General features: G+C 55.4%; 10 protein-coding genes across 10 annotated transcripts in view; 7 read left to right on the top strand and 3 right to left on the bottom strand.

Annotated features, from left to right (window-relative positions):
* The window catches only part of CHGG_02233 (uncharacterized protein), a gene marked incomplete at both ends in the record, with an annotated part of 2008 nt that extends 1127 nt beyond the window's left edge, over window positions 1–881 (top strand). Inside the window, one exon of the mRNA XM_001228748.1 lies at window positions 293–881. Within this exon, the coding sequence (XP_001228749.1) occupies window positions 293–881 (589 nt within the window). The remainder of the gene's footprint in view (window positions 1–292) is intronic.
* A 386-nt stretch (window positions 882–1267) lies between these two features.
* On the bottom strand, window positions 1268–3332 carry CHGG_02232 (uncharacterized protein; the record flags this gene model as incomplete). The annotated part of the gene is made up of 5 exons (XM_001228747.1): window positions 1268–1343; window positions 1395–1947; window positions 2004–2853; window positions 2932–3068; window positions 3281–3332. 5 exons carry the CDS (start codon window positions 3330–3332, stop codon window positions 1268–1270), a joined length of 1668 nt encoding a protein of 555 aa, XP_001228748.1.
* Window positions 3333–3615: 283 nt separating this feature from the next.
* Window positions 3616–3858, top strand: CHGG_02231 (uncharacterized protein; the record flags this gene model as incomplete). The annotated part of the gene is made up of 2 exons (XM_001228746.1): window positions 3616–3624; window positions 3724–3858. 2 exons carry the CDS (start codon window positions 3616–3618, stop codon window positions 3856–3858), a joined length of 144 nt encoding a protein of 47 aa, XP_001228747.1.
* A 2687-nt stretch (window positions 3859–6545) lies between these two features.
* CHGG_02230 (uncharacterized protein) lies at window positions 6546–6923 on the top strand (the record flags this gene model as incomplete). The annotated part of the gene is made up of 1 exon (XM_001228745.1): window positions 6546–6923. One exon carries the CDS (start codon window positions 6546–6548, stop codon window positions 6921–6923), a length of 378 nt encoding a protein of 125 aa, XP_001228746.1.
* Window positions 6924–7931: 1008 nt separating this feature from the next.
* Window positions 7932–8680, top strand: CHGG_02229 (uncharacterized protein; the record flags this gene model as incomplete). The annotated part of the gene is made up of 2 exons (XM_001228744.1): window positions 7932–8458; window positions 8563–8680. 2 exons carry the CDS (start codon window positions 7932–7934, stop codon window positions 8678–8680), a joined length of 645 nt encoding a protein of 214 aa, XP_001228745.1.
* A 237-nt stretch (window positions 8681–8917) lies between these two features.
* On the bottom strand, window positions 8918–10048 carry CHGG_02228 (uncharacterized protein; the record flags this gene model as incomplete). The annotated part of the gene is made up of 1 exon (XM_001228743.1): window positions 8918–10048. One exon carries the CDS (start codon window positions 10046–10048, stop codon window positions 8918–8920), a length of 1131 nt encoding a protein of 376 aa, XP_001228744.1.
* A 1118-nt stretch (window positions 10049–11166) lies between these two features.
* Window positions 11167–12900, top strand: CHGG_02227 (uncharacterized protein; the record flags this gene model as incomplete). The annotated part of the gene is made up of 2 exons (XM_001228742.1): window positions 11167–11624; window positions 11952–12900. 2 exons carry the CDS (start codon window positions 11167–11169, stop codon window positions 12898–12900), a joined length of 1407 nt encoding a protein of 468 aa, XP_001228743.1.
* A 646-nt stretch (window positions 12901–13546) lies between these two features.
* CHGG_02226 (uncharacterized protein) lies at window positions 13547–14282 on the top strand (the record flags this gene model as incomplete). The annotated part of the gene is made up of 2 exons (XM_001228741.1): window positions 13547–13885; window positions 13944–14282. The coding sequence occupies 2 exons, from the start codon at window positions 13547–13549 to the stop codon at window positions 14280–14282; spliced, it is 678 nt and encodes a 225-aa protein (XP_001228742.1).
* A 523-nt stretch (window positions 14283–14805) lies between these two features.
* On the bottom strand, window positions 14806–16284 carry CHGG_02225 (uncharacterized protein; the record flags this gene model as incomplete). Its single annotated transcript, XM_001228740.1, has 5 exons — window positions 14806–15235; window positions 15306–15398; window positions 15477–15543; window positions 15609–16023; window positions 16090–16284. 5 exons carry the CDS (start codon window positions 16282–16284, stop codon window positions 14806–14808), a joined length of 1200 nt encoding a protein of 399 aa, XP_001228741.1.
* Window positions 16285–18112: 1828 nt separating this feature from the next.
* CHGG_02224 (uncharacterized protein) lies at window positions 18113–19721 on the top strand (the record flags this gene model as incomplete). The annotated part of the gene is made up of 3 exons (XM_001228739.1): window positions 18113–18675; window positions 18748–19480; window positions 19557–19721. 3 exons carry the CDS (start codon window positions 18113–18115, stop codon window positions 19719–19721), a joined length of 1461 nt encoding a protein of 486 aa, XP_001228740.1.
* Window positions 19722–22120: the final 2399 nt, after the last annotated feature.

Genomic DNA, 22120 nt, shown 5'->3' with positions numbered 1-22120 from the left:
GATGGTCGCGGTTGGGTATCATGCTGGTGGTGGTGCGCATGCGGCCGGTCGGGGTGGACGGGATGGTGGAGTACTTTGGGGATGTGGGGGGGCAGTTGGGGGTGGAGGGGTTGAGGGGGCGGTTGGAGGAGGAATGTGTGAAGGTTAGGGGGAGTGGTGAGTGGAAAGAGATAGAGGGGGTGGTGATGAGGGGTTGAGAAACTGAGGATGATGGGGGTGTGTTGGGGGCGGTGGAGAGCGTGGTTTTCTTCTATGCGAATGGGGTGAGTGATAACTGTGAGTATTGTAAGAGGGCTATGTATGTGTTGGCTATGGTGGTGTGTTTGAGGGAGTTGGTGGCGGAACTGCGGGGGGGAACGGGCTCGGGGCAGACCGCGGTGATGCCCATCTACATGCCGGCGTTTGAGATCGTGCGCCGGTGGAACCCGGCCGAGAGGGAATTCCTCCAGAGCAACGGGGTCGAATTCGTGGAGTCCAATGGGGAGATGTTCCTCAAGGTAGATGAGCGGACGGTCGTGGTGTCGTACCGGAACTGGAATCCCGTCAAGCAGGTGGTGGCCGACATCGCGAAGCCTGCGGCGCTAATCTGCACGCCCGTGTCGGACGATCCAGAGCAGGACTTTGCTTGGGAGGATGAACAGGCCGGGGATACGGACGACGAAGAAACAATAAGGGTGCCTGTAGTCAGATCCAGGCTGATTAACCCGCACAGCATGGTGGCTGATCCCGATTCTCCAAGAGTCAGGAAGTTGGTCGAGGACTATGATGCGTTCGAGCTACCGGAGCTCCCCGGGGAACTCCCGACGGAGACGGAAAGCAAGGAGGCTGTGAAGCTTTATCTCAGGAAACCCGATGCCTCGACTAAGGTGGAATATTGGTGAGCAATCCGCGCGGTTGGGGAAGTGATATTTGGATGGATCTCGACGAAGGCGGGAGATATATGCGGCGTAATGGAAAGAAAAAGCTTGATACCCACCTCATTACTTAGGTACCTAGTTACCAGTGTAACATCCCTTCATCCATTTAATCCCGTTGCTGTCGGTGATATTGCCGCCCTCGGACGTTTCACGCAAGTGTCCCAGGAGATGGGTTTGCTGCACGTACATGTAGAAGGGTGGTATGTACCAAGTAGACCAATTTCATTTCTTAACGGTATCAAATATTGCGCAGACGCTGAGTAAATACAACCCGTGTAGCAAATTAGCGTACAAGGCAGACGCTGCCAAAAGACACCCAGCTTTTCACCATCCGATCTCATCAACCGCCTTCAGTGGTCATCGTTCATGAACCGCTGCAGCCAAGGGTTGCGGCCCGTAAAACTGCGAAACTTCTTGCCAAAGATCCTATCAATCGTTAGCCTCACCAGCGCATCACGAGAAAACACGGCCACTTACCACATGGGAATGGTCAACAACGTGACAAACACAAACAACGACCCCAGAATGGTAAAGACAACCAAGGGCCCCTGGGCTTCCAGCCACGAGTTGACAAAGTACGTCAGGCCAAAAGTAAGCAGGTTCCTAGCGTTAATAGCCACGAGCGCCTCCTCGTTATGGCTCTTGTAGCTGTCCACAATGTAGCCAAACACGCAGGTGGCGGCAAACACCAAGCTCATGTTGGCAAAGCCAAAGCAAAGCACGGGGCCGGTCCAGTGGGTCTGGTAATGGACAGTCGCGCCAAAGCCGTAGAAGCCGACGATGCCGAGAACCATGGCGACGGCCATGAGCGGTAGCCGGAACTCGGGCTCGTAGATGCCTTTATTCTTTTTGGTGAGGTAGACACAGATCCAGTCGTTGAGGGGGCCCGACACGATCTCGCCAATGATGGTCATGATGAAGGGCGAGAGGCTGATGAGGCCTGTCTGGCTGACGCTGAAGTTGTAGGGCGCCACGTTGAATATAGCGGCGTTTACCACGGAGAAGACGACGATCCAGGTGATGACGGTGCCTTGGAAGTGTTAGTCGTGGGACGTTAACGGGTTAGCCGTACTTGTTCTATCTTACCATAAACCAGGAATCCCCACATAACGGCCGGATAGAAGAGCATCACTACCGGCCTTGCAAAGGGCTTCCAGCCCGGGGCGCGCGAGTAGCGGCCGCTGTAGACCCGCAGGGACTGCAGGTAGGTCTGCTTCTTCGGGATCACGGTCGATTCCGAACCAGTCGATCCCTCCTTCTCATCGCTGACCCCAGCAACATCGTGCTCATGCCCAAGCTTCATGCGCCGGACACTGCCCTCAACACCAGGCTCCGCCTCGCTGGACTGGATCACCGTCACCGCATTTCTCCTGTACGCCGTCTCAGGGACCAGGAAGAACACAGCTAGCATCAGCACGCCAAAGAAGATGGCACACACGCCAAACGTCCACTGGTACCCGTCCCGCTCAATGATGTACCCAGCCACCAGAGAACCGCCGCTGATGCCTGTCAGCAGGAACAAACTCCAAAGCGCAATCCTCGTCGCGCGCTCATGCACAAAGTACATATCCCCGATCGTGCACTGCACCAACACCTCAAACGGCGCCATACCAAACCCGGCCACAATGCGGCTCCCCAAAAACGAATCATACCGCTGCACGGTGGCGCCCCAGACGCTCGTCACAAACATGATAATGATAGCAACCAGATAGACCGGGCGGCGGCCGATAATCTTGGCCAGCGGGTTGGTGATGAACAGGCTCAGGCCGATGCACAGGATCAGCCAGGCGGTCGACTGCGCCAGCACGTCGATCGAGATGTCCAGGTTCGCCGCGATCTCCAGAAACCCTGGCGACAGCATCGGCCCGTACGCGCCCACCACCGCGGCCGAGAGCCCGCAGATGCAGAGGATTAGCTCTTTGCGCCATTGCGGCCACTGGAAGGAGTGGTGGTCTTCGTTAGCGCGGCTGTGGTCGTAAAAGTAAATGTGGTAACTAATGACGTTGAAACATACGTTGAGAGGGTCGTTGGGGTCGTCCGACGGCTGCGGCACGAGGATCACGTCGGCGTACCGCCCCGTTCCGTGCTTGAGCTGCTCGCGGGGGATCTCGGCGTACTCTGGCGGGAGGTCATCCTGGTCGGTCATGAAAGCTGGGGGTGGAAGCCATCGTGGTCAGCACGCGTTCTGGCGCCCGGGATGGTGTCGTGACTTGGTGGAGAGTTGAGGCGGGCGGGTGGGCGGTGCGGAGTGCGCCGATCGCAGATCCCAATGGCAAATTGGATCTGCCGGCGAGTTGTGGTGCGGAGAGGGGAGCAGACCATGGGGTTTGGGGGCTGCGAGGAGGACCGAGGGAACTGCTTACCCGTGCCAGGCACAACTTCCATCTTCTTACACTCCAGGATTCCGAAAGGCATCGTGGGCGACTCCGGGAAAATCCAATGCAGAATACAAGAGAATGGGCGAAAGGGAAAAAAGGTCGAAGGAGGATCAGGCAATGTAGATCCGTGTGGGGGGGTCCTTGTTTATGTACGGAATACACGACAACCCCAGGGTGCCAGGAATATGAAGCCCATGAGGAGAAAGATTGGGTCCCGAAACACCAAACCAACCACACCGTCACTTTGGTGATGTTGCACAACCGCACTTGTTGGGGTAGCGTAGCCTTGGGTTCTCTTCAGCTTCCCCGGACGGTCAGACATGGTTCAGGTGAGTCCGGGTTCGATGGCCGGGGTGTTGGGGTTGCAAAGTGTTTGGCGATTGAAATGCACGCCGAGACGCATTAGCTTGACGGCTAAGCCTTTCTAGACGTTGCAACCGTGCCGTGGAAGGGTGCTCAGGGGCAAGGGTAGCCGGGATTTGAAGGCCGTCGCGAACGATGGATTCATGGAAGATTACGAATATCCCACCGAGCGACAAACCTTGGGAGAGGCTCCTGCGTAATTTGCTCCCTTTATTGTGTCGGGGTCAATAGGTACTGCCACCGCTTCTGCAAAGTAAGATGGCTACCGGAATAATACCTCGCTGGCTTGGTGGTCAGCTTCGCACAACACACACTTGATCGAATCGTCCTCGATCGGTCGGTAGTTCGCGTCCGCCAATGGGCACCGCAGTCAGCCAAGAACAGCAAGGGTCAGGGGCCTCGGAAGTCCCGCGTGGTGGCTGCACAGGTGTCTGGGGTTTCCGGCTCTCGGCTCTCGGGGGTGTTGGGGGCTGCTGGGCCGCACAAATGCAGCCGGCGATTTCATGCACTGCACCAGATTGGACACAAATGTCTCGTTTCATCAGTCCATAATTCTGGATCGTGTGCCGAGTCACGTCTTCGAGAAACATTGTCCTGTGGGATGTTGGCATCTTCAGTTTCACCCCCGGCCCGTCAAGTGACAGTGTGAATCCACCCAATCTAATAATAACAAGGCCAAACGCCCATGACCAAGAGTGACATCAAGCAGTGGATAACGCCCACCTCTCCACCACGATAAACTTGGGTAGTTTCCCTCGGGACGACCCGTTTCCCCCACGATTACACAAGGTTATTATTACCTCCCTTGCCTGTGGAGTGACCCTCTTCATCCCCACCGCCACTTACTGTTTACATGATGATCGAGAAGCGGTTTCAACTAACCAGAAGTTTGCGATCCAAAACAGTTGATGAAGTGACGTGATTAATTGCCCCGTGTGAGAGGAGTCTCGGCATACTGACGAACCCTGCCTTGCAATTCCAATAATCTCGTTCAGGGGTCGGTCCTGGTTCCGGACATGGCGCGGTAACAAGAGAACAGGGGGGTGAACAGGAGGTTTCGATCGCGCCGAAACAGCGTCGATGGTTGGTATACGCACACGAACTGTCGTTACCTGATGGTCTCGGGATGAAACCCGTACTGGAATTTAATTCAGAGGGGACTCGGGAGAAACTCGATGTCTTCAACTTCGTCCAAAACGGCTGCGTTTCTGCGTTCCTCCAGGCAAAAGCAAAGGAACCTTTCGGAACTTCGCGGAAGTTCATCTAAGCAAAAGGGACCACCCCATTGGGCGTTAGCGCTTCGAATCGTGGTGCATGTACAAACAATTCCGAGTTGATAAACTCCGTTCTGCTTACATAGACACCCCCAGCACTAGCAGAACCATCCGAATTCCGCGCCATCTCCCTAGATGGCGTCATGAAGATGTGCGAACCGACGGCTGCAAGTGGATTGTCAACGAGGACAAGGCGGTTAAGCGGCGGGAGTTGCTGCCAACAAAGATTCCCACGTTGTTTCGTAACCTTCGCGCGGAGTGTGTTGAAGCATCCCATCAAGGGATGAAGGGGTTACGACCGTTGACTCGAATGTCAGTTCGGTGGTGCAATTCTTGGCGTGATTCTGTCGACGTAGGCCCATCGATTCGGATGATTTCATCACTGAACTGGAAAAGTACGAGCTTCAGCTTTTAATGTGCGGATAATAGGTGGCAAAGACCGCGTCATCTGTGGCTTCGAGCATGTCACTATCATCAGATGGACGCGCATGCGGCTAGCACCGATCGGACTCGCACTACCTCATCATGCCAATGAAAGACAACACTAGTCGTCTCGAATACGAGCCATGATCTAATTGTTAAGGTATATATATGTGTGTGTGTGTGTGTGCTCTCAGGACATTCCCAACCACCAAACCTGTTTCTCCTTCCATATCGTACTGCAGCCAATATCCCATCAATCTTCTAAGTTGACTTTCCCTGTAATTATGGCAACTTTACAAGAGCTATACATTACCGATCCCGCTCATCTGCAGGCGGTGAGCCTCCCCAGAAAGCCATCCGACTCGAGTCTGGCTCATAATACCGCTACACCCAAGAAAACGACGACGCAGCAGACAATTGCCCCCCTTAAGACTCGCCCTCCTCCAGTCGCTGGCTGACCCCGCCACACTCGCCGCTTGCTACGACCCTCCTTCAAGAACAACCCATCATTGCGGCCACTGGGGCCAGCCTTTGGACATCTCACCCCTAGCTAAGGCCTGGCGTCAGGCTTTGGCCAAAGCCCCTCCAGCTTCACATATCACGTTTGATCTGCGTCTTTCCCCAGTGGTCCCACGTCTTCCTAAAAGGGTCGGCGGTGGTCAAGATCTAATCCGAACGGTCCATTGGAAACCAAACCGTTGGGAGATACAACGTGCCCTTGGTATTCCGCCGCACACGGTGACGCAGCTCGTGGTAGCCATCGCCACTGCGGCGCGGATGCGGGTTCCGACAGATGTGCCCTTTAACGTGAGCTACACTGGGGAAAAGGGCGTACCGGTGGAGAACATCGAGATGTTGAGAACGATGCTCAAAGGTTTTGCGAAGGCAAAGGTCACCGTGCCGACTCGTACAATTGAGGTTTGAGAAGGTGATGGAGACGCTCGCAGTGGCGGCAGAGCTCGGGCTGGACGATGGGGAATACAATATAGGTTATAGAGGGCTCAATCGACGGGCGACATCATCGCTCCGATATTTTTGATAGTAGCTTAGATTCATTAACTTGACTTGAGTGGAACGTGTCCTCCCAATTGGGGTAAAAGCCAGCATTTCATTGTGTGGCCTGGCCAGTGAAGCCAAATCTAACTAGGTGTTTACATGTATTGATTTGAGCTCCTCCCTGGTGCACTGGAATGTGGTCAAGAAAAGGGTTGCTTACAAAGGCGCAGAGCTCCCTCCTTTCCCAGGCCCGTATCGGGGATATAGGCCTCCGGGACTACCTGTTCAGGGTGAAAGTCCCGGAGGTCCGCACCCCCTATTGCGAGTGCGGGAGAGGCAGGGAGACGGTGGAGCACTTGGTGGTTTGGTGCCCCGACCCGCCGTTACAAAGGCCGTGGGACGGCAGAGAGATTCGGTCACATCGGGACCTACAAACCGTATTACGGGGAGTAGGTGCCCGGAGCAGAAGATTTGTTAGGAAGGTCCTTGGCTGGCTGATGGACTCTGGCCGGTTACTGGAGTATAGGCTGGCCAGAAGGCTGGAGCTAGAAACAGTGGATGGGGAGGGCTAGAGGGCCCGGAGGCCGGCAAAGGGCCTCCTTTCTTTTGCAGTATGACGGATTCATAGATTGTTGTCTCAAGGTGGTAGACAGAGGTTTTTATCCGGCCTATACGGTACGGTTTCCTTTGTAAATAGCGGTAGAAGGACCGGCGCGCCCCAGGGCATATCGGTGTAGGAAATAATAATAATATTTTGCATCGTGGGTGAAAACGAATATAAACTGGTCCAGCATCTGAGTCATGTTTTCGGGAACCTGGTAAACCAGCTGGCAATCTGTCGTGTTTTCCGAGGTTTGGACGTGAGAGCACCAGGGGCAGTACACCCCAGTAACACTCGGCGTACTTGTGGAGGATGCTATGACCGAGCTCATCGTAGGGGGTGCCGTAGCGCAAACCCCAATGATCAGGCCCAGAATGGCAAGAAAGAGCATATTGATTGGCGTGTTGCGGAGCATGGTGGGTTCCCGGAAGAAGCGGTTTGGTATTATGGGGAAGATACTGAAGAGCCTGGGGCGGAGTCAGTCAAGGCGAGCTTGGGGGAGGGGAGGCATAAGGATATATATGCTCGTCAATTGCCACGTTAAGTTCTTAACCGTAACAGTGACCAACTCTAGGTGGGTACTCTGGACGTTTGATCATATGTGTAACTAACATTTTCTTTTCCATTTGCCAGTTGGCTAACATCAACCACAAAGGAGGATATGTTAGTAACGCTACACAGGTAACCCTGACTGCTGCCCTACCCTTTGTTCAGCTCAGGTTGCCAGCTTAGCTATTTTCTCACCTGCCTAAAAGGGGCATCCCAAGATGTTCTAAAAGCGGGCCAACCCTGTTCTGCCGAGGTTCCAAAACGCGTCAGCAGTGGCCGTGTGACTCGACGCCGCTATTATACTATTAACATTTCCATCTCGAACTCTTCAAGTTCTCATACCACGCGCTCAACTTGAACCCACACCAGCACCAACCATCTCCCTCCACAGTCCACACCAACAACAACATCGAACCTCCAACCCCCCAAAATGGCAACCCCCTTCCACATCCGCGACGCCATCCCCTCCCCCACCAACACCGACGCCCACTTCATCACCGCCGCCTTCGACTCCTGCATCCCCCACCTCTCCACCATCGGCAGCGCCTCCCAATGGGGCACCACACCCCTGACCACCGCCCGCCCGGACTTCATCACCCGCCACATCACCGCCATCGCCGAGGCCGAGCAATCGCGCCAGCACAACTACAACCCTGCCGAGGGCCCTGTGGCGCGCGTGCTGATCGCCGAGGCGCCGCTACCGGGCCCTGAGGGGGGTTCTATCCCCGTGGGAGCGGCGACGCTGCGGGCGGGGTATCTGCCCAAGTACGTGCTGGAACAGAAGCATTTGAAGGGGGTGACGGGGAGGCTGATGGGCGGGGAGGAGGGGCCGTTTATGTTTTTGGAGATTTTGGTGACGGATTTTAGGGAGGCGACGAAGGCGTATCGGAAGGGGGCTGGGGCGGCGCTGGTGGGGTATGCAAAGGAATGGGTGAGGGGGTTGGGGATGCGCGTGATGTATGTGGATTGTTGGGCGGGGAATGAGGGAAAGTTGGTAAAGTATGGTGTTTCCTGGGGCGTGGAGTGTGAGATAGTGAGCGGAGATGCTAACTGGGAGATAGGTTTTATGAGGCACAAGGCTTTGAGAAGGTGGACGCGTTTGTGGTGGAGAAGGCTGGTGAGGAGGGGTGGCCGGGGATGTTCCTGCGAATGGATGTTGGGAAGAAGGATTCGGAATAGGTTGTTATTCGGCTTTGGGCTTGGAGGCATCAAGTTGGATCTTGTTATGAGAGTAGACGGCAGTGATTGCATTCTTGCGGTTGATCGACTCTACGGAGCTAGAAATTAGGATCGGATCCTCGATGGCGTGGTCTCTCTGTTGGCTCGGATCGTACCGAGTTGTGCATATGGCATGATGGTCGAGGAATCAAGGTGACGAAATGGACAACCTGTGTCTTCTCCCTGAAACAGCCTTGCTCACCACCGACTACGACTCCCACTCCGCCCTCTTGTTTGACTCCTGCTCCTGCTCCCCGAGCTGTAGCGTCTATCTTGGTTACTTTCTCCCCCCTGACCCCTGTTTTTACTCGTGGCTCGCCGACTCGCACGCTTGATCAAGTCCCAGTACTGCCGTTGCCGAAACTCGGCGAGTCCGTTCTGGCCGGTCCAAATGATCTCTTCCTCTGCCCAAAGGGCATCATTCGGCACCAGGATGGCCACATGCACCCGGTTGCCTTCGTGGGGACTCGACCTGGGTGGTTGGGTCAAGAAGACCATCGGTTTAATACTGCCGTCCTCAGTTCGGGTTTCGGTGATTTGAGCGGAATTGACGTGCTCGAGAATGGATCCGCGGGCGTGCAGGAGCGCAAAGAATTGCGGGATCGTAGCACAGACACCATCACCATCTGCCAGGCGTCCGCCTCCATGCCTGCTGTGACTGCGACTCGGTGGCTGGAAGGGAGACGGAAGCCTGACGTATCTTGGTTTTGTGCTTGGGTTTGACTTCCAGTCGAACGTCCGGTCATCATCGTCAATCAAGGTCACAACGGCCTTGCGCTTGATTCGCTCGTCGGTCCTCATCCGGGCGAGGACCGGGCTCGGGACATCACGCATGGCGGCAACGGGTCGAATGCCCACTGTCTCGCCTTCCTCCCCAAATAAGACCCGGTAGAGGGTGATGGACCCTGACAAGGCTTCCTCGGTCCAGGCCATCGCGGTGAGATAGCCGGATGTCCCGTTGTACTTGCTCAAGTCAAAAAGCTCGTTCTCGTACCGTTCAAAATCGCGTTGGTGTAATGTCTGAGGCATCTCGATACCAGGACTCGGCATGAAGTACATGGTGCGTTCCGCCTCCATAAAGTCGAGGCGACGAACAGAGTGGAAGACACCATGGGCGGATTCGATGATACCGCCGAGACCGTCGACGCTAATCCCTGGTAGTCCAGCACCCACGGACCGCAGCGGCAAGAAGATCCTGTCGAGTGCGAGACCTCCTGGGCGTTCTTTCTCGGCCGATAGAGTGGTTTCGGTCAAAGGTCTCCCAGTCGAGGAAAAATTGGGAGAATTCGGCGTCGCGACAACGACAACTAAGACGGCTATCTTCCCCATGACTAGAACCAGCCTCAAACCAAATTTGACGGTGTAGATGGTTGTTGGGGTTGCATATGGCCAGCGCTTCCTCCCTTTGCGGATGCGTCCTTCCCGAAACCAAGGGTATCTGCTCGGTTTTCGGCAAGTCGAGATTCGATGGTGGGCAACATATTCTCAGCGTGGAGGTAGAGTCGGTACTCTTGGAGAATAGTCTCTGCGAAGCTCAGAATCCAGATGAGAGAAGCCGAGGTTTGTGAAGATAATAGTTGCTAAGTCATTAGGAATAACTATGACAAAGGCGAAAATGACATGAGAGGTGTGCTCCATTTAAAAGACATAATGTGGTAACAGCAGTCAGGGAACACAGAATGCAGGCGACCACCCAATGGGTTGCAGCCAGTAGAAATATGCATTTTTCAAGGTAGATTTAACGCGGCGAGAAATTGGTCAAGTGCACCTTGTGACCATTCTCATCATCCACGATTCTCGCCGTGTAGGTATCTGGGCAGCATTTGGGCGGTCGGTGTGCGCTTGGCAACATTTATAAGGAGTCAGCTCCTTTTTTTTGCCAGGCTTCCAGGGGAACTCGTGTGACACCGTGCGCGGCATGACTACCCAGCGAGTCATCGCGCCTGTCTCGTGGTGGTGCGGCATGATCGTTGTCGTGTAGTGGAGGGGCGGCTCTTTCCGCAGCCAGCTGAGCGACGGCGAGTCAGCCTGAAAGTCTTGGCGTGTTTCTCAAGAACGGAAAAGTGGCTGCCCGAAAACGGGGAAAACGAAGAAAAGACTGCAAATGTTAGTGCTGATGGGGTCCACTAACAGGACGTCGGCGACACTGTGCAGTACTACTGTTAGCGCAGGAAATGAGCTCTCCATCTCGTTCTTGGCTTCGTACTTCGCATTTGCCCCTGATTGGATCTGCAACAATTCAGCCCCGAAGCTTCGTCATTTCGTCGCCCGAAAATTAAAGCTTTCGTCGCCAAAGCCTCATGCTCGAATCCGCGTAAAGCCAGGGCACCCCGGCTTCATTGGCGTCCCTTTTTTTCATCTTAATCCACCGTCATGGTCTATGGTTTTGACTCGGTCACTCGCCCGTTCACCCATTCAGAACCATGAACACATACCGAGACGACGACATGGTTGAAGGAGAGCCGCTTCTCGCGGGCGAGGAACGCGACTCCTTTGACATCGATGAGACGCCAGCTGCCACTGCTGTCACCACTGCAGCTACTTCGCCTGCTGCCAGCGAGACAGACGGGACACATCAGGCTCACGCTTTCCGAAAACATGGCCGGCGCGGATTTTTTGCCCGCTTCCAGGCGCGGAAACGCAAGACGGTAGTGGTGTTGCTGGCCGTCCTCATGTTTTCCATCGCCACAAGCGGCATGCTCATCCTAATCCCCATATTCCGTCTCCTGGAGGATGCCGTCTGCCATCTTCATTACGAAAAACCCAGATCCGAACCCATCGAGGAGCAGTTGTGCAAGGTCGATGGGGTTCAGCAGGAGTTGGCCTTCTTGGGTGGCATTGGTGCCATGCTGAATTCCGTTGTTGGCCTTCTATCGACGCTTCCGTATGGAGTCCTGGCCGATCGGTAAGTTTAACGAGCCCGAACTATTATTGCTCATAAGGATAATCCTGGTGTGCTGACCATCACCGTTAGTATTGGGCCGAAAGCCCACCTTCATGCTTGCCTATTTCGGCATCTTTCTATGTTTTGCCTGGGGTCCGATGATCCTCCTCAGCGAGACCCCACACATCCGTCTCGCCATATTCGGCTCTCTGTTTTTCTTGATCGGAGGTGGAATTCCAGTCGCCATGAACACGTTGAACGCTATGGCGTCTGATATCAGCTCAGACAGTGACAAGTAAGGAAAGACATTCGCGCACATTGCCGATGACCCAGCTGACCGCAGACCAGGGCAACTGGTTTCTTGGCTCTGTCGTTTGGTGGTGTTTCCGGTGGCCTCATTGGGCCCATCACCGCGGGTTTGCTAATGGAACACATGGGACCGTGGTTTCCCGTGGGCCTAGTCTTTTGCATCACCCCATTCGTCTTCATCTTGGTGCTGTTTCTCCCCGAGACGCTGCCCATAAAGCTTCAGGATGTCGGCGAACGGGACGAACCGCGCCCCCTGTCCCAGAAGGTCCGCGAAGAACTCAAGGAACTTGGAGTGTCATTCTCGCTGCTAAAGAACCGCAACATTGCCTTGTCTCTACCGGCCTTCTTGATTCAGCCGGCGCTGTTCGCAGCCTACACATCGACCCTTGCTCAGCACATTAGCACTTACTTCGGTTGGAGCCTCGCGCAAACCAGCTACCTCCTCTCGCCCCTCAGCATTCTGCAGCTCATCGTCATCGTCCTTTTGCCGTTTTTGTCGGGCTTTCTGACCAAGGAAACCGGACGCTTCCGCTTGTCGACCTTTTCTACGGACACCCTACTGGCAAAGATCTCTTTGTCACTTCTCATCGCCGGAGCCGTGATCGAGGGGTTCAGCCGCGGAATTGCCCTGTTCCTCGTTGGTCTCACAATCGGCAGCATCGGCTCATCTCACGGGCCACTTTGCCGCGCCATCACTACAAGTTATGTCGAACCCCAGCAGACGTCACGACTGTACGCTTTAATCAGCATGTTGGAGACGGGAGGGGCGATGCTTGGAGGACCTGCTTTGGCATGGTGCTTTACTATTGGGCTGTCTAAAAAAGGGATATGGATGGGCCTTCCGTGGTTCTACGTAGCCGGCCTCGTCCTTGTGGCTCTTGTCTCGCTCGTCTTCTTGCGAGCGCCTAAACCTAAGGTCGTTGTCCCGGACCCGGAAGAGGAGGAGAATGGGGATCTCGGCTACCTGTCGGCGGAAGAACAAGTTTGAGTACCTCCCTATCCAGGTAGGCAGCGAAGCCGACGGCGAACCGGTTGTAACAAAAACATGGCACCCTCGCCGCATCGCCGCCAATAGTCTGGCCATGTATGGGGCGCAATCACTCGTCGTCATCCCGTGCTAATATGCAATTTGCGCCGCCCTGTTGCTGTGCCACCCCCCTTGCCGTTTGGCCGCGGGGTTTGCCCGGCGTTATCCGTACTCGAGCGGCGCAGCGTGTCGGGCGTGGTGCGGGCCCTGCGGGGTGTGGCCCAGATGTCGGATGGGACGTTGGATGGGACGCTGGACATGCAGCTTAACGGCTGGGCGAAACTGTACCTAACCAACAGGCACGGTGCCAGCTGCAAGTATCACCTCAAGTCAGCCAACCGCCGCAGAAGCACAGCGAGGCAAGGTTCCTGCAATGAAAGAATACGGACCCCGTTACTCACGACCATCGTCCCTGCTGCCTTACCCCGCCATTCACTCCTATTTATGGTGTCGAAGAGCTCATCACAATCCAGCTCGTTTCTGACTTATAAGCGTCCCCATCATCTCTTCTCACTCCTCTCCATCTTCCGCTGACATCACCCTCGCTTACTACGCACCCCAATACGAACATCAAACTTTTTCAATCACACACACACATATCCCAATCATGGCCCCCAGCAAGACCCTCCTCGTCGTCGGCTCCGGCCCCGGCATTGGCCGCGCCGTGGCCACACTCTTTGCTTCCAAGCGCTACACCAACGTGGTGCTGCTTGCCCGCCGCACCGAGTCCCTAGCCACGGAGAAGGCCGCCGTCGAGGCCAGCAGCCCCGGCGCCAATGTCAAGGTGTACGCCGTCGACGTGACCGACCCGGTCGCCGTGGCCAAGGCGCTTGACGACGCCGACGCCGCTGTCGGCAAGCCCGAGTGCGTCTTCTTCAACGCTGCTCGCGTGCTGCCGTCGGCGTTTTTTGAGCACGACGTCAAGGAGATCGAATACGATCTCAAGGTGCGTCCCGCTCCTCTCCCCACGATAACAAGAACTAGTCAACTAACACCCCCCCCAGATCAACGTCTCCGCCCTGTACCTCCTCGCCCAGCGGTACATCCCACACCTCGTATCGTTGGCCAAGGAGGCCGACAGCAAGCCCGCATTCCTCGTCACCAGCTCGGCGCTGCCGCAGCACCCAATCCCGCAATTGTTCGCCCTGTCGCTGGTCAAGGCCGCCCAGCGGAACCTGGTGCGGAGCTTGAACCTAACCTACGCACCCGAGGGTGTCCACGTCGGCGTCATCAATGTCGCTGGCCAGGTCTTCCCCGAAGATCCGGTGAGGAACCCCACGAACATTGCGGCCGAGACCTGGAAGTGGTTTGAGCAGGGGACCGAGTTTGAGGTCGTTATCTGAGTTGGTTACCCGGATTGGGAGGTTGTCAGCTTTCTTTTCAAAATAGGTCGCTTGAATTATTAGTCCTAAATTGACCCTTGTTGAATATTACTTGCTGTCTTCATGAATGCTGTCTACGAATTCTCTCTGCCGTTGGCTGCTGCTGCACTCTTTTGCTCAAGTATCCCTGCGAGGAACTTGGTCTCCACCTTGTGTGTGTAGTTGACAGTGGCGATGTTATAAGTTGCAATATGAGTGCTAGTCGTCAACCAAATAAATCCCTTAGGGTCTATAGCAGAGACACCAAGACACCAAGACGAAACGCGCAAAGAAGTGAGGTGGATCAACAGCAAGTAAACTGGAATTCGATCATAAAGAACAGGTATGAGACCGATACATTGTACATGTACATCCAAACTCAAGCCAACACCAGCGCCCCGAACCTTCCACCCAGTAGTCAGTCATAGATGTACACATAACATAACACATCCTCTCAGCATCCAGTCATACACAACACCAACAAAAGAAACACCACCCAAACCCCTCATACACTACCCGTGCTCACCCAAGAAAAGTCCTTCCTCACCATAATCTCATTCCGATACGCCGCTCTCTCCTCTGCACTCCCCTTCTCCCCCGACCCACTCGTACTGACCTCCCTCCCCGAAATATCCACCGTCAACTCAATCTCATCCTCCCCCCTCAGCGTTGTCTCCGCACTCCCCAACCCATGCAACCCCCACTCCCTCCTGCCCGACCTCCCATTCCCATCCACACCCGCCACATGCACCATCGGCCCCACCTTCTTCACATTCCCCCCATGCCCATGGTGCCCATGCCCATGCCCCAGCCCCGGCGCCGCAAACCCGAACCCCTCCTCCCTAAAATACCCATGCCCCTTATGCGGCACGCCACTGCCGCCACTGGAACTACCGTGACCATGCGAGACGGCCGACGTGGCCACGGACCCACCACTTGCGCACGAGGGGCGCGTAGGTGGGCAGGCAGGCGCACACGATGCCGATGAAGGGCTCGCAGCACGACCAGATGAAGACCTTGGACATGGCCCAGGTGAAGTCGGCGGACTTGACCAGCTGGTCCATCATCACGATGCGGACGGCGGAGGCGATGCAGACGCTGGGAGGGAGGGGAGGTTAGTGCGTGTGGGGAGGTTGGGGGTGGAAAGGGCGGTGGGGGTGGAGGCGTTTGACTTACAAGCCACCGAGGAGGAGGATGCCGCCGACGAAGAGCTTTTTGGTGGGGGGCATCTTGAGTTTGAGGACTGAGGTGGGGGGTTAGTCAGGATTCTGGTTTGGTTGTGAAAAAAAAAGGGAGGGTGTGACTAACTGGTTGGGACGGGGACGAGCAGGATGGACACGTCAATGAACAGGCCGATGATGCCGTTGATAAAGTAAAACAGAGAGGCGTCGATGCAAGTACCGACCGCCGTTGGGTCAGTGTACTGCTTCCAGTAGTAGTTCACCGGCCGGCACCCGGACAGCCAAGTGATGGTGACCTCCAGCCAGTGGCAGACGGCTAGTCCGAAAACGATGTTCCAGATGATGCCCTTGCCAAACATGCGGCGGTAGAACAGCATGATCGACACTTTTGTGGCTGATATGCAAGTGATGTAGACGATGACAAAAGCATATGTCGTCTGGTACAACTTGGTGAACTCGTCAAACGTGACAACCCACAGGTGCTTTCCGCCACCCCATGGAATAGTAATGAGGCAGCACACGGCGGTGCCGATGCCACAGGTCTGGATGGCCCTTGTTAGCTACGGACTTTTGTTGGATACCTGAAGCGGAGGTAGGTAGGTGCATACCGCTGCAAACACGATAAAATAGTCATCTTCGGCAAGCCCGGGACCTCTGTGTGTGAGCCGGACGAACAACCTCAGGGCCACAGCAAACAGGCCAAGGACCATGACAGCCACGACGGAGCCGATGAGATCCCTGTTCTGATGTTCCGTGAGGTCCACCCCGGGCGGTGCCGGACCCCAAGCTCCCGAGGAAGACATTGTGTTGGGGCTCGCGGTTGGAGTTTTGCGTTGCGCAGTTCAAGTCAAGACGTAAGCTATGGGAATAAACCCAGCTGAAGAAGAGAAACAAGACTGGACGAAAGCGGGTAACAAATCACCAAGGTGTGGGTGGATAAGAAGCAGGCTGGACACGGAGAAAAGGGGCTGACTTGTCAGTCAAGTGGCGCTCGGGAAGGCGTGCATGCGTGCATGCTGCCGAGATCTGGAGATTGGGGCTTCAACGGCGGCCATTATTAAACACGACATCTGGGAACACCAGATTCGGTGAATTGTCCTCGTCGATCATGGAGGGTGTTACTGTTCCTGAAGGGACAGCCTGTGCCGTAACGGCGGGATATGCGCCACGGGCGCGTGCTTCAGATTATAACCAATGGGTTAAAACGTGCCACATTGAAACCTTCGTCGGGAAGGTGGTATCATACCTCTGCAGGTCCTTGTGAGATCGCCAAGTTTCCATCCCAGCACCGCCGCACACCTGCTTCGAAGCGACACCCAAGGCCACCAAGGCCAGGGGCACATTTCACGTTGCAACACTCTAGGTCAACTCTTGATTACGGTTTTGGCCGACGGCACGGAATTCCTCCCATGGAATGTTGATATGTTCCGTCAAAACGCAATCCATGTGCTGCAACGCTGTGGGTATCATTCTGCATATCAGTGAATTGGATTGTCGCATCTAGTTATTGTACCTGCATCGACGGGCCCATGGGGCATTGGGTCTGTTTTATTCGCTCGGCAGACACTCTTCCCCATTTGGTGCCTTGTCTGTCAGAACTGGGACTCGATGTGAGTGGTCTGACGGTGGGGGTGGCACAGAGCATGGGTAGGAGATCTGGGTACGAAACCATCAGTAAGCCATGTCAGGTTAGCTCAGCCGCCCTCACTGGGCTCAAAACCGGCTCTTGTCCGTACGCCTCGCGGGACTGATGTTGCCTACGCCGCCTGCCGATAGGCGGGGTTTGTCTCATAGGGAGGGGTCGCGTCGATAAGACGAGAAAAATCACCGGCTGTGTGGTCCAGACAAGCCCGAAGGATTCATGTAGCGACGCAGCCCTAAACAAGATCAGACGGCTGAACCACCGAAAGAGGGATAGCAGCCCAGGTTGTCCATCGTATCGACCCAATCGGTGCGCATCTGTGCCGTTCTGTATGTTTCTTCGGTCGCCGACCCTTCTCAAACTTGCCGGACACCCCGCAACTGCGTCCCTTTGAATGTTTACGAAGCCTAATGTGCCTCCAGACCTCGGTCTTTTCTTGGTTCTAGCACGATGGGTGACATTCGCCAGTCACAGTCTTCCTCCCTCTACCCCTTTCCAAACATCGGGACCCTGCTACAGGAAAGTCAGCCGCAACTAGCGAGCTACATACACACCCTGTAGTATACACCGCATTCGGGAATCAACGTGTTGGGTTACAACGAATCCTTGCTCGTTTCCCCCAGATGGTCAAGTTCCAACACACTCATCACCCACGGGGGACTTACCCCTGATGCCTTACAACGGCACTAGATGGGCCGGAACGCGATGTGCCGGCTGCCTTCAACCAACGAGTCAAACCATGCCCACTCCAGACTAAAAATACCCCGGTTCGAAGTGCGGCGTGTGAGTTCCTAGCCAACGCTGGCACCGAGTGGTGGGCCTTGCTGGGGATGCACCGGGTTTCTCGGGAGTGGTTTGTCGGTTGAGCGGTATATAGGCATCCCAGGAGTGCTTGGTCCTCGAAGTCTGACGCAGGGTCACGAATCCCAGCACGGAGTCGCCGAACCTTCATTGTTGTCTTACTCCTGACTCGGAAGTTTGTATCCATCATGTTTGACATCGTCGGTTTCATCATTCTTTCCGCTCTTGGGAGTTTCTTCACAGCTCTTGCTGCCTCACCCAAGAAGCAGTTGAAACTCTGGTTCCTCGCGTCATCAAAGACCATCCATGACGAACCGCAGCCTTTCTCCGTTCCTGGCGTAGAGAAGTCTGACGATGCCAAACTTCTTCAGGAGATCAACAATATGGCCGACTGCCATGAGACGGCGGCTCTCCTGGCGGACTTGATTCGCAAGGACGGCGCTGGCTGCTGGCCACCACGGGCCGAGCATGACCACACGGCATGGCCAGCGGCTCTTCGCCCGTACCGGGAGATCTACGAAGAGGTGGCGCCTCTGCTGCCCACAGAGCACGTCTCCCTTGACGACGAAGTCAACAAGGCACGCATCACCAGCTTCCGTACTCGCCTTCAGCAGCTGCTCCACGAACGGGTCGACCTTACCCAGGTAGAAGCACTCCTTGCAGCAGCAGATGCCGGTCGATGGGACGTCTTCCCCCGCGACACCTACAACGCCTTCTACGCCTGCGTCGCCTGGTGCCGACACGCCTACCGGTAAGCTAACCCCCTAAACCCCACCACCCCTTAAAAGAGCCCAACCCCTAACACATCACTCTCCCTAACCAGATGGGCCACCATCCCCGTCGTCCGCCTCGCCCAACTCGAAAAGACCCTCCCCCTGCCACAGGAACTCAGCCTCCCCTGGAGCTACCTCCAGTCCCACTTCGGGCTGTGCTCCGAATCCGGCAACAACACCTCCAACCTGGTCCTCAACTTCACCCCCTCCGACACCTACGCCCTACAAATCAACCCCGGCCTCTCCCAGCGTGTCACCACCTCGGAGGAGGCCTTCGCGCGCGTGTTCCACGAGGTCGAGGTGCTGGGCCTGCCGGTGTACCATGCGGTGGTATCCGCCGTGCTGGCGCACGCGCGCGGGGACATGGTGGGTTGTCTGGTGCAGGCGCGGCGCGTGGCGGCGCAGCTGCGGCCGCTGCTGAGTAGCTACTATGACCGGGTGCATGATGCGAGGATTGCGAAGTCGGCGTGGCTGTCCCATGTGCAGGGTTTCTACGCATGGGGGTTGGGGTTGGAGGGGGAGGGAGAGAGGCAGCAGGGGGGGAAGGAGGTGGTCAAGTTTGATGGGTTGAGTGGGAATCAGGTGTTGTTGTTTCAGGTGCTGGATGCGTTTCTGGGGATTGAGCCGTACTTGTCGGAGGAGAATCTGAATAGGAACGTGCCGGAGAAGCAGAGGGTGTTTTGCAGGGCGGTGGAGAGGCATTCGTTTCGGAGCCGTCTTAGGAGTGATGGGGTGGAGGGGCAGATCAGGGGGGAGTTGGGGGAGATTGTGAAGAGGTTGAGGGTGAGTGTTTACTTTTCATTCTTCTACGGTTTTCTTTGTTTATCCCGGGATGAGTCGAGCTAATTCTGTTGTTTAGTTGTTCCGGACAGCTCACAGGTCCCGGGCAAAGGCCTACTTGTCACAACCTGCCCCTGAACGACTGCCGATGACGGCGGGCAAATCGCTACTCAAGGAGGATATGGACCAAAGTCTGGAGTACCTTGATGAGTTCATGGTCGGCAGATTGGCCCAAACTGTCTAAGCCAATTAAATTTCTTTTTTTTTCGTGCCATGTAACAATGATACGTAGACCCCTTGGTTCGGTACAAATTAACGTTCTGACAGCGTCTGAGAGCCCTGTCGTGAGATCAGATGCCACCCCACGTGCATGTCTGTTTGAGGCACAGCATGCACCAAGGCCACCGGAACTCGGTGGTTTACTGAGCTCCTCTCCTCACACTAGGCACTCAACAGACTGTTCCGGCAGGGATCGGTTAGAATTCGCCGATCGCGCCGACTCGAGTAGCATACCTATGTAACCGCCGCGCCGCTTCGATGCCTTGTCTCCATGGAAGTCCACGATTCCATCCTGGTCGCGCTTAAGGGGTAAAAGTGAGAGCTACCGGTCGGCAGCCTCGGCGCTTAAATTCTGTGAAGGATTCATCCGCCAAATTATATGCATGTTGCAACGGAGCAGACCTGTATGCGCAGTTCTGCGTCTGCATGAGGTTGTACTACCCCGTATGCTGAAGGAAGCATTCGCGTTACCCGTGGGATTCTTTGAGAAGGCTCAGCGGCCTTGGATCCCACTCACAATGCCGCAAAGGGTTGTATCTGACGGGTTGGGATAGTAAAATCCGTCCCGGGGTATCCGGAATATCGATTAGCCAAGCTCTCCTTGCAAACCAACCAGCCGTTAAATCTTCCCATCTCGTCTTTCGTGGCACCGGTATTGCGGCACTGCCTCATATCTGGCACGAGTAGCTACGAAGATTTACAAGGACCACACAAAGTGTCGCTGACTATTCCGTAGTTCCTTCGCCGCAACTCGTATGCGTGACAATCTGAGCCTATCATGCAGCAGCGTGGCCGCTCTACGCCGCTCCAGTCCCCAACAGGGAACTTTGCCCGACATCAGCGGCGTAGCAACCCAGACGCGCACGTTGGCGAAACTGACTATTCGCGCGATGTTTCCCAATTCTGTTACAAAAACCACCCTTCCGGTAACTAGGCAACCGTTAAATCCGAGAACGCAACCAAGTTCGAGCTTCCTTTTTCGTTCAACACCAGACGCGCCTGGCGCGGCACGGGTTACAGTCTTGCAGTCATGTTAGATGTGTGTAGCCTGCTGGGTTACCACCATGATTTCATAGCGTGTTCTCTTGCAAAATGTTAGTCAGGGCTGAACAAGCAAGAGAAGTCAGAAGTTGAGGCTGGATTAGCGTGGTCCGACCCAAAGGTGGTCACGCAATAGACGATTAAACTGAAGGGTCGTACTGCCGCCCACCCCGCCGCTCGCATAATGGTGACCTACGATCTGGTTTGGTTCATGGCGGAATCGAGTGGAGCGTTGATTCCTGCCGTACAGAAACTGGGAGGAAGCGGTCCCTCGGAGCACAGCCCCCGGGGCTATGATACATGATGTCTGTTCAACAGTCCCTGCCAAAGGGAATGGCGAGTCCAGGACCCGGGGGTTCTGACATCTGATTAACTGTTTGGATGTAGCATTGTAAGTGAAACAACGAGAAAAAAGCAAGCTTGTACTTGATCACCCCTGAAAAGAATGAGCTTGTAGTGATCTATTATCCACGAGGCACGGAGTCGGCGAAGCTATTATACCGCAGCCGAGCACCAAGTTCTTGAAAAATACTCGAGTCCACTAATCCTGTATTAACAAGAGAAAGTTGATGGCGGTATATGTACGAGCGCATGTATTATTCCAAACGACTTCCTTGGTATTGGTCCTCTTTTAGGAATGTGACTTGCTCTCTCTCCTTGATTACGTGTTCGTGATGTTGAGCAACGCTGTGTCTCCCTTGGGGGCCGCAACCTCCGAGTCCGCCAAATTCAAGACGCCACTTGTCTTGCTCTCCTGCGGTTTAGCAGGCGTTGTACCAGTCAACTCAGGCGGACCAAGCAGCCCTAACCCCACCATCATCAAACCAGCGAACAAATATCCAAGGAAGACAAACATACCACTGACCTCGAGAGCAATATAGAACGTGCTGCGGTACTTCAGCAACATCCTGACACCTCCTACAACACCCATTACCGTTAGCAACAACGCCGGCCGCCCCCGAACCGCACACCATGTACTCCGCCAAAGGAGCGGCCCAATACCATTTTCCAAATAATACTCCAGCTGCCAGGCAACAAGCGGCAGATGTGCCCAGTTACTCTCCAAAGCCCTCACCAGCGCAACGCGCCCTACCCTACCCCCAACAAGCAGCCTGTAACATGCAACCAGCCACGCAGCCGTATTCATGCTTCTCGCAAAAACATACTCGGCCGTGACCAACACCAGAGCAGATACCCCACAGCCCCACCCTCAACAGGGCTCCCTCTCTTTTTCCCTCGCTCCGCCCCCCTTTCTCTTTCCACTTAACCTCACGCCGTTCCCTTCTAACCCCCCACCCCCATCTACCGCCTTCCAAACCCCAA

Source organism: Chaetomium globosum, genomic scaffold (genome assembly GCF_000143365.1).
Source record: "Chaetomium globosum CBS 148.51 scaffold_2 genomic scaffold, whole genome shotgun sequence".
NCBI classification, from domain to species: Eukaryota; Fungi; Ascomycota; class Sordariomycetes; order Sordariales; family Chaetomiaceae; genus Chaetomium; species Chaetomium globosum.
This window is presented reverse-complemented; position numbering and strand designations above follow the sequence as displayed.